This window comes from Temnothorax nylanderi, unplaced genomic scaffold, assembly GCF_030848795.1.
Source record: "Temnothorax nylanderi isolate EJ_2023f unplaced genomic scaffold, tnyl_v1.0 TNYL_tig0660_pilon, whole genome shotgun sequence".
In the NCBI taxonomy this organism is placed as follows: domain Eukaryota; kingdom Metazoa; phylum Arthropoda; class Insecta; order Hymenoptera; family Formicidae; genus Temnothorax; species Temnothorax nylanderi.
In genome coordinates this window covers 27,118-37,532 of record NW_027249722.1, presented here as the reverse complement: position 1 = coordinate 37,532, position 10,415 = coordinate 27,118, and the positions used below count along the sequence as shown (strand labels likewise).

General features: G+C 45.4%; 1 protein-coding gene across 1 annotated transcript; it reads left to right on the top strand.

Annotated features, from left to right (window-relative positions):
- The first annotated feature begins 975 nt into the window (after nt 1–975).
- LOC139784683 (uncharacterized) lies at nt 976–1,485 on the top strand. Its single transcript, XM_071723877.1, has one exon. It carries the CDS (start codon nt 976–978, stop codon nt 1,483–1,485), a length of 510 nt encoding a protein of 169 aa, XP_071579978.1.
- Nucleotides 1,486–10,415: the final 8,930 nt, after the last annotated feature.

Sequence of the window (10,415 nt, the reverse complement as noted above, 5' to 3'; positions counted from 1 at the left end):
GGCGATTAAGGTAAAACCCTTGAGAAGAATCTCCAACGGATTATACACAGCCCTGGCCACCCTTCCCTTAGAGTCAATTAACAAGCTCATGAAGGAGACAAGGCTGGACATAGGCTGGTCAAGGGCCAAAGTGGAGGTCTTCCAGAAGCGACCCTTACAGTGCTTCCGTTGTATGGCAATGGGGCACACGAGGGAGACGTGCAAGAGTCCGAACGACCGCACAGGCCTATGCTATAGGTGTGGGCAGAACGGCCATTTGGCCAGCACGTGTCAGGCACCAGCGCACTGCGTTATCTGCGCCGAGACAGGCCTCCCAGCAAATCATTGCATTGGGGGAAAGGCCTGCAAGGGAGGGAAAGGCAAAAGCCAAAACGCGGCTGCCTCCAAGAAAAAGGGAGCTGGGAAACCGAGCAAGGGAGACGTTAAAACTTCCAGCTTGGTCCCCGTATCCCGCACAGAAAAGACAGGTTCGACAACTAGCCCGAATTCCGAACCTGAAACCAGCCGGAAGAAACCCATTAGGAAACTCCCGCAGGTAACAAAGAACACAAGGGTGGAACTGTCGCAAAACACGATAGCCACCCTTAAAAAAGGAGGAAAGACTCTGGGGAAAACAAAAGAGTCAACCCCCAAGCCTGCAAAAGCTGCGACAGGGGTTAAGGAAGACGTCAAGGCCGTCACGACGACCGACACAAGAGTCCCAGTCAATGAGACGATAAACAGCGGAGAATGGGCTACGGGCGAAGGATCTGAAGGATGGTCGGATCTCGCCATGGACGTTCAACCTGAAGCGGCACAAATACCCGTTGCCGCGGAAGTACAGGCGATGGAGGCTGAGGACCTCGGGGACACTGCCTCGCAATGTCCTTAGAGATCTTACAAATCAACCTCAACCATGCCCGCGCGGCCCAGGATCTGTTTCTACAGACGGTGGCCGAACGCGGGAGTGGGTTGGGGTTACTGTCGGAGCCGTATATGATACCAATAAACCATCCCAACTGGATATCGGATATAAACGGCTCCGCCGCGATTTACTGGAATGCACTGCCGCAATCCCCGCCGTGCACTCGTTTTGAGGCCGGTGTAGGATACGTTGCGGCAATATGGAGGTCTATTTCCTTCATAAGCGTTTATGCGTTCCCAAATTGGAGTCTGGCCAGGTTCGAGCAGCTTCTAGAAGAGATAGAGGCGTGCATAGAGAGGCTCTGTGGCTCGAGTGGATCTGGTCGGACTGTCGTGGCCGGGGACTTCAACGCAAAAGCTGCGTTGTGGGGGTCCCCGGTCACGAACGCGAAGGGAAAGACGCTGGAAGCCTGGGCGGCGGACATCGGATTATGCCTCATAAATGAGGGCAGGGAGAGAACGTGCGTGAGGCGGCGGGGCTCCTCGGTGGTGGATACCACTTGGGCGACCCCGTCTGCCGCGCGCAGCATAAGCGGCTGGATGGTGGTCCCGATGCGGAAACGCTGTCCGATCATCAGCTGATTCGGATGCGCGTCGGGATCACTACCCCGGTCGAGATGGACCGTCGCCGGACTGCGACAGACGCGCGAAGGAGATGGGCCCTTAAGCAGGTCAACGCGGACCTGTTTAGAGCTTCGATCCTCGGCATGACGTGGGGAGAGGATGAGGACGAAGCACGGGAGGAAACGAATGCGCCGGTAGATGTCGATGCAGAAGCGGAGGAGCTACGGCTCCTGATGGAACGCGCATGCGACATCTCAATGCCACGCCTGAAAGGCGGACAACCACGGCGCACCGTATATTGGTGGAATGGCGAGATAGCGGGTTTGAGGCGAGTCGCTAACTCCGCCAAGAGGAGATGGATGAGGATCCATGCAGGTAGAAGAGGACCCATCACAGAGGAAGAGGCGGGGGAGGCCTGGCGTTCCGCCCGCCAGGACCTCTCCTGCGCGATCAAGGCGGCCAAGGAGTCTGCCTGGGGGGAGCTCCTCGCCACGCTCGATGAGGATCCGTGGGGGCGCCCATATAAGATCATCCTCAACAAATTGAGGGCACGGGCGCTCCCGCTTACGGGGTCATTAGACCCCCATTTTGTCGGCGGGGTAGTAAATACCCTGTTTCCTGCCGACAGGGGTGGGGCAACGGGTTTCCCCGAAGTCCCCACCCAAGAGTGGAATGAGGATAAAATGGGGGTCACCGAGGAGGAAATGGCGAGGGCCCTCCGCAGGGTCGGGAGAAACAAAGCTCCCGGCCCTGATGGAATCCCGGGCAGGGCGTGGACTCTGGCCGCCGGGGGACTAACCGGTCGAATGCAGAGAGTCTTCACACACTGCTTCAGGGCCGGTCAGTTCCCCAAGATATGGAAAGGGGCCAGCCTGGTGTTGCTGCCCAAGGTCGGCAACCCGCCGGGAGACCCATCCGCGTACAGACCTATATGCCTGTTGGACGAGGCCGGAAAGATTTTGGAGCGAGTGATCGCCGAGCGCCTCGTCCGGCATCTGTCTCGGAAGGACGGAATAAACCTCAGCGAAGACCAGTACGGCTTCCGTGCGGGCAGATCAACGATAGACGCCATCTTGAGCACCATTGCCCGCACGGAGGCTGCAATAAGGGAGGGAGGAGTGGCTTTGGGGGTTAGTTTCGACATAAGAAACGCCTTCAACTCCCTCCCGTGGTTAGTGGTGGGGGAAGCGCTAGTTCACTTTGACGTTCCCCCTTACCTAATCAAACTGGTCGAGGATTACTTCCGGGGCAGAGGCTTACTGTACGTGGATCGAGATGGGGTCCTCAGGACCAAGCTCATGGAGTGCAGTGTTCCACAGGGGTCCGTATTGGGTCCGCTTCTGTGGATCATCGCGTATGATGCGGTCCTGAGGACTGCCCTTCCCGCTGGCTGCCATTTGACAGGGTACGCAGATGATGTGTACATGGTAGTCGGCGGGAGGGGATGGCGGGAAACACTAGGGCTGGCCAACGTAGCTACGGCTTGCGTGGTGCGCTCTGTTGGGAGGCTGGGCCTCAGGGTGGCCCCGCAAAAGACCCAAGCTACCTGGTTCTTTGTTAAAAAAAAGGTCACAGCGGAAGCCACCCCCCAGAGAGCTCGGTCTCACCGTTGAGGGAATCCGCGTCCCCATAGAGCGCAGCCTTAAATACCTAGGGCTGTGGCTCACGGAGGATAGTAGCTTCAGCGAGCACATTGCCCGCACAACGCCGAAAGTGAGGGTAGCGGCTAACGCTCTCACCAGACTGCTCCCAAACCTGGGGGGGCCTGGCGGGCATGTGCGTCGCCTGTATGTGGCAATGGTCCACTCCATGCTCCTCTACAAAGCACCGGTGTGGGCGGCAGAGGCGGCGACCAACAGCCGCCTCAGGAGGGAACTACACGCAACGCAGCGAATAATAGCTAGCAGAGCTGCCCGCACGTATCGGACCGTTTCCCATACGGCGGCAACGACCCTCGCGGGAATCCCACCGGTGGTCCTGTTGGCCGAGTCCCAGGCCGAGGTATATCGGCGGACAAAGGCCGCGAAGGAGGCACGGGGGACCACCGATCTTCCCAAAAGAGCGAGGGTCGCGCTGAAGTTACAAGCCAAAGAGGACCTTCTCCGCCGATGGGAGGAATACCTGGACGATCTCAGGGTTCCCGGCGGCGTGAGGGTCCGAGAGGCTATACGGCCCGTCCTGCGTGATTGGACGGGCCAACGGGGACGCGGAATAAGTTTCCGGGCGGCGCAGGTGCTCACCGGGCATGGTTGCTTCGGTGAGTATCTGTGCCGCATCGGCAAGGAGCGCACCACGGGATGCCACCACTGCCCGGAGGGGGCGGACACGGCGCAGCATACGCTGGAGTTCTGCCCGGCATGGGAAGAGCTGCGCCGTGCCCTCCGGGAGGTGGTGGGGCAGGACCTCTCCCCCTCGGCCATCATCGCGGCCGCGGTGGGGTCGGGGGGCGAGGAGAAGTGGCAGGCATTCGTCTCCTTCTGCGGCAGTGTTATGTCGCGGAAGAAGGCGGATGAGAGAATTAGGGAGGGGAGTAGACGTAGAGATAGCGGGGGTCCCCTCCCTCAAAGAGGGAGAAGGCGGAGATGACAGGAGGATGACAGCGGGGCGGGGGCGGGGGGACGCCCCCCGACGGGGGCGTCCTTCTCCCGTCCCCCGCGATGGCCGCAGATGGAGCGTGTGTTGAAGGAGGAATAGGGGTGGGGGGACGAGGGTCTCCGCTCTGCGGAGGCTCCTCCTCCCCCCTTCCGAGCTCGATACCGAGCTGTTGGGGCGGCGTAGGGGGGGCTCGGACGGGGTCCCTATAGTCACAAGCGCTCCTCCTGCGCCGCGGAGGTATGGGCGGGGGTGGGGCTCTGGGGTTCGCCCTGGAGTCCTGGCGCCGCCTGCCTTCCGCTAGAAGGCGCAGATAGGGGGAGGGGGGGCGGACCTAGGTCCTTCCCCACCTCCCCTCCCTGCCCCAGGGGTGGGGAATGGTTGGGGATTGTCATCTCCCCACAGTCATTACGGTGACACCTTGGGAAGGGGGGGGGGACGAATGGGCGTATGGTTGTCCATTCGTCACAACTTTAGCTTTGCTCGGGGTTTGCCGAAAGGGCAGGACGTGAAAAGGCTCAAGGTTGAGATCTAGTTTGTCCCGGGGCCTCTTCAACGTATAACGTTAGTAGGAACCATCGGGGGAGTTTTAGCGGGTGCAACTTCCGCTTAACCGCCCCCCTCACCCCAGAGGGGGGGGGGGTATCCAGCAATTTCTCCCTCGTCAACAACAACAAAAAAAGGCATAGGAAGTAACGCATTACAGTTAACGTGTCATTGTTATTTTTATTTTATATAATAACGATTTGGGGGGTAATAACGTGACAATTTTTCATAATCGTAATGATAACACCAGGATTGAAATACTTACTTTTGACAAGTAATTTCTTACTATTACGCGTACTCATTAAAAAAAGTAATTCGTTAGTTAGTTGACTTGTTACATAACTAATCAAAGTAACACATTAGTAACGCGTTACTTTTACTTTTACTTTTATATACACGGTTCTTGGCTTTACATGTATATTTTCAAAATTTTTATGGAATATCCTTCTGTTTACTAATATTACTTTACAGAGTTTCTCCTTCAAAATGATTGGTGAGGACAAAGTAAACTTAGCAACAAATGCAATACTTAGCAGATTAATTGCAGATACACATGCCACAAAATATAGCTGGCATGGACGAAAAGGAAAAAAAGTATTTGCTCAACTTTTGACAGCAAAATTGATTATAAGTAAGTATTCTATCAGTAATAATAATAAATTTGTTTAAATATTTATTACTTATGAAATGCAAGGTTACAGAAAAGGCATTGACTAAGTTTTCCTTTTTTGTTTTAAAAACTGTACGTATGATTCGGACTGAATGTACTGACGCACAAATAATAGAAGCTGCTTCAACATGGCTTGCTCAAGCAACAACACGTGAAAAACGTCTTCAGGCCAAGAGACAACTAGAACCTCAAGAACAAATTGTTCTTGAAGATGAAGCCTAAGAAGATAACATGGAAAATTAAAAATTTTGACGTTTAAACATTAAAATATTCAATTATACTTTTATATCAAATATCAAAATACTTTAATATCAAAATTTAATTATATTTTTATATTATTAACTTAAGGCTTTGTTTAAACATTAATACTCAATTATACTTTTATATCAAATATCAATATACTTTAATATCAAAATTTAATTATACTTTTATATTATTAACTTAAGGCTTTGTTTTACGGTTTGAAAATTAATCTGGAAATCAAACACAACATTTTTGCTGGTAAAATCACTAAAGATTCAATTGGATTATTGTTTCATGTAAAAATTCAGGTAAAAATGTATTACAATAAAATAATGTATTACCAATAAAATAATGTATTAACTTTTCCTTGTTTTCAGTAGTAATTCCTACAGCACACTATGTGTGAAAACACATAAGTCCGCAAAAAACATCATAAAGACGATTTGAACACTTTTATGATGTTTTTGCGGACTTCTGTGCTGTCACACATATTGTACTGTAGGAATTACTACTACACAATATAAATAAAATAATATTTTACAATATTGCAGTAAGAAATATTCCATAATGTATCAGCAATATATCTGCAATATTTCTCTTAATATTGCAGCAATATTGCTGCAACATTGCAGCAATATTTTATTTTAGCGGACATAGGAATATTGCAACAATATTGCAGCGATATTTTATGAAATATTGCAATCTTGCAAAGTAATATTGCTGCAATATTGCTGCAATATTTCGTGCTGTAGGGGAAATATGGTGTCCCAATAAGAATCTCTTAAGGGCTCCGCTCGCTGAACCGGACTCTTCGCCTCGATCCTCCCTCTCGGACGCTAGCTGCCGCAGCTCTCCCTTTCCTGGCGGTGAGCTCTCCCTGGTGATCCGATTCTCGCTCGGTTGGTCTCCATCAGAACACGCGCCGCAACGATCAATCCGTCAAGAAAGAGGTAACGGACTCGACACGTTCGAAGAAACGCAAGCAAGTGCGGCCATGACACCTAACGAGTGAGGAAGGAGGCGGGGGCTCTTTGAGAGTGGCGACTCGCGCGTCGCGCCATCTATTGTGAAACAATCGGGCGTTGTAAAACGCGAAAAGAATTCGAGCGCAATATCTGAACAAATTATTTAATTTTTAATAAGTCCAATTATTAATATTTATTTTCATAATTGAACTTATTTTTTATTTTGATAAATGTAAATACAAATATCTTATTGTATTAATATTTAATATTAATAATTTAATTAGTTGCTTAATTTAACTTCTTGTTTAATAAATGAGCGGATGTAGTACTGAAAATGTACCTATTATATAATATTTTAAAATTCAAAATAACAAGCTCGTGTGTATAAAAGAATCAAGGATAACAACGGCCAATTACGAGCAACAACGAACATTATAATTCAAAAATAATACATTAATAATGTTGGTACGTTTCTGCACACTGTGTTTTCATCAGCCAATCAATTAAATGTCTTAAATCGAACTAATGCTACTCAAAACCATAAAATTCTACATCCAATAAATACGGAAACATTGTTGAGTGAACGCTGTTTTATGTTTAATTATCCAATAAGCAGACGCGGGACAAGAAAATGTCAAACAAAGTAAAGTGGTATCGACGCATATTAAAACCTTGTTAGACCGTCCAAATCGAAGATCCATGATTCATTCCTCAGTCGACAATGGGAATAAACCGAGTCAGTCAGCAAAGTCTGCACGTCACCATAAGAGTAAAAAAAAATTAAAAATCCGGAGCGTTTGAACTGTAAATTTTTTATATAAATAAATATGGAATCAGGATAAAATGTTTCACGACTTCCTTTTATCACAAAATGTATAAATTAAGTATATACGTACTGAGGATAATTGTGGGATTGAGCTGTATCGAGAACCGTATTGTATCGAATCTCATGTGTGACTAAGCATTATCGCATGACAACAACAAACCGGCAAAAAACGAGGGATGTCAATCCGAAAATAAATAAAACCCTATGAGTTGTTACCAAGCTCACTTAAAATACTGAAATAGGACAGAATATACCATCAAGAAATTCTGTATCCTTATGAGAATTGATGCCGTTTTTTTGCTCTTTTATATGTATCATTTCCGATATGAGCCGCTTGTAATAATTTGTTTCAAAATCTAGAATTTCAGGATTATCCCAATTAAAAGTATGATTCAAATTTAGCATATGTTCCGTGATAACTGAATGTCTTGATGGATCTAGCTTATAATTATTTTTGTGTTCGTTGATTCTTGTTTTGAGTTGTCGCTTCGTTTGCCCCACGTAAGAAGCATCGCAATCATTACAATTCAATTTATAAATTACATTGTTATTCGAGACCAATGCATTGCCATCTTTGTGTGTTTTAATGACTTTGCTCAATTTGTTAAGAACTCTGTAACCTATAATGTGTTCTTTTTTGTTAAAAAGATAAGCTGTTTTTTCTGAAATGTTATTAATAAATGGCATTACAATGATCTTCCTTCCATTTTTACTTAAACTATCTTCAGTCTCGTTATTATCAACCACGTTCATTGTATCTTGCTTAAGTTTACCGTTGAATAATGTATTCAATCTTGAGTTGATTCTTTTAAAGATGAGATCTAAAGGATAACCGTTGTTTCTTAATATATTAATAACTAGTTTTATATTCTTTGACTGGAATATGGGATGGGACAATAGTATAGCTCTATCCACCAACCCATATATCGTGCCGATTTTGTGCCACTCTGGATGATTTGAATAATATGATAAATATCTACCAGAAAATGTGTCCTTATGGTACCAGTCTATTATAATAATGTCATTAATGACATGCAGTTGCAAATCCAAAAAGCTCAACGTACGGTCCTTTTCATATTCAATAGTAAACTTAAGCCTTTCATGGTAGTTATTGAACTTGTCTAATATGTATTGTGCCTTATCGCATGGAACCGGCATAATTATATCGTCGACATAACGGCAATAGAAAGATAAATCAATGTCAATCGACTCCAAAATTGTTTCCTCTAAGTCTTGCATGACAATGTCGGCTATAATCGGGGACAATGGAGATCCCATAGGAGCACCAAAGGTTTGTTTATATATCACATTATTAAATGTAAAGTATGTGGATGACAGTATAAATTCAATGGCAGCTAAAAATTCTTTTTTCGGTATGTTGGTGCCCTTCCTAATATATGGCCACCTCTTCTTAATACCTTCCAATGCGAGACTCAGAGGAATGTTAGTAAAAAGTGAACACACATCTAACGATACCAGTGTGTCTGAATTTGCAATCCTCCTACCCGAGAGCGCATTGTACAAATCGAAACTGTTGTTCACATGGCTTCTAGTTTTAGGTATATTTTCAGATATAATTTTTTGTAAAAAAAAACTGGCAAGGGGCTGTATCAATTGAAGAAACAATTAATCTGAACGGGTGATTAGGCTTGTGGATTTTAGGGAGTGTATAAGCTTTGGGTAAGGGAGCGTCACTCGAACGCATTCTAAAATATTCATGTTTAGATATGTACTCTTTGTTGAACCATGATTTCAACTAATTGTCGTAATTGTTTTCAACTTGTTTAGCGGAATTCTTATTCACAACCGAATAAGTACTTACGTCTTTAACCATTTCTTCTGTTTTTTGAATGTATTGACATTTGTTCATAGCCACCGTAATATTACCTTTGTCTGCACGTGTGAAAATAATGTCCGGATTGTTTTTGCAAAACCTTTGAGTTATTTTGTATATGGTAAGAAATTTGATGTTAATACTGTTTGTGTTAGGTTTGGAATGCAAATAATTATGTAACTGCGGAATAACTGCATTTCTTATTCGTGGAAGATTATCAATATTATGACGTTTTGTGTTCCCTTCTATATCTTTAATAAACTCATGTATGTTCTTCTTCTTGTTCATACTATTCGGGAGGCAGAAATTGTTTCCGAATTGCAACAGTCCAGTGACCTCCTGAGGGATATCACTGCTCGAGAGATTGACAAACCATTGATCATTGGTATGTTCCAACGGATCAATTGACTTGTCTGTGAATTCCAAAGGTTCAATCAAAGTTTCTATAACTGTATTATCTGGATTATTGATCGTCTTTTTAATTGTGTATTCCACCTGATTTGGGTTATTATTATTCACAATCGAACAAAATCTAATAGTCCTCAGGGATTTCAACTGGTTTAAATTTTTATTGTGGACAAGCCACCTCTCTCTGAACTTTTTATTATTAGAATATTTTAGTCTGCATTGTAGATTTAAAAAAAGTTTGTTGTAATGAGCGGTCAAGTCATTCCAAATGTTGACAGGCAAAGTACTGGATAATCTATTGGAAAGGATCCCCCTTTTTTTGTGTAAGAAACCGATCATTCTATGTAAATCAAAGATCTCTATTTTCAGGATATTGTTTTTCCACTTGTCCATTGAGCTCTCTAATTTTTTCTTTGATCTCCAATGAAATAAACCAATGGTGTTCTTATAATTATTCTCTAGATGTGACGGTATTAAATAATTTTGTTTACACAGTTTTAAAAATTGTAATTTGGATGTAGATCTTATGATTCTATAATTTGTATCTATCCAATCTGACCGCCGGGGCACGAAGCCCTCGGGGCACGCGCTCCGCCTAACCGAGTAAGTAAGGAAACGATGAAAGTAGTGGTATTTCACCGGCGATGTTGCCATCTCCCACTTATGCTATACCTCTCATGTCTCCTTACAGTGCCAGACTAGAGTTAAGCTCAACAGGGTCTTCTTTCCCCGCTAATTTTTCCAAGCCCGTTAGTCACACATGAGATTCGATACAATACGGTTCTCGATACAGCTCAATCCCACAATTATCCTCAGTACGTATATACTTAATAGATTTATACATTTTGTGATAAAAGGAAGTCG

Coding starts and splice junctions, on each gene's coding strand:
- LOC139784683 (XM_071723877.1), top strand. CDS start 976: ATGATACCAATAAACCATCCCAACTGGATATCGGATATAAACGGCTCC.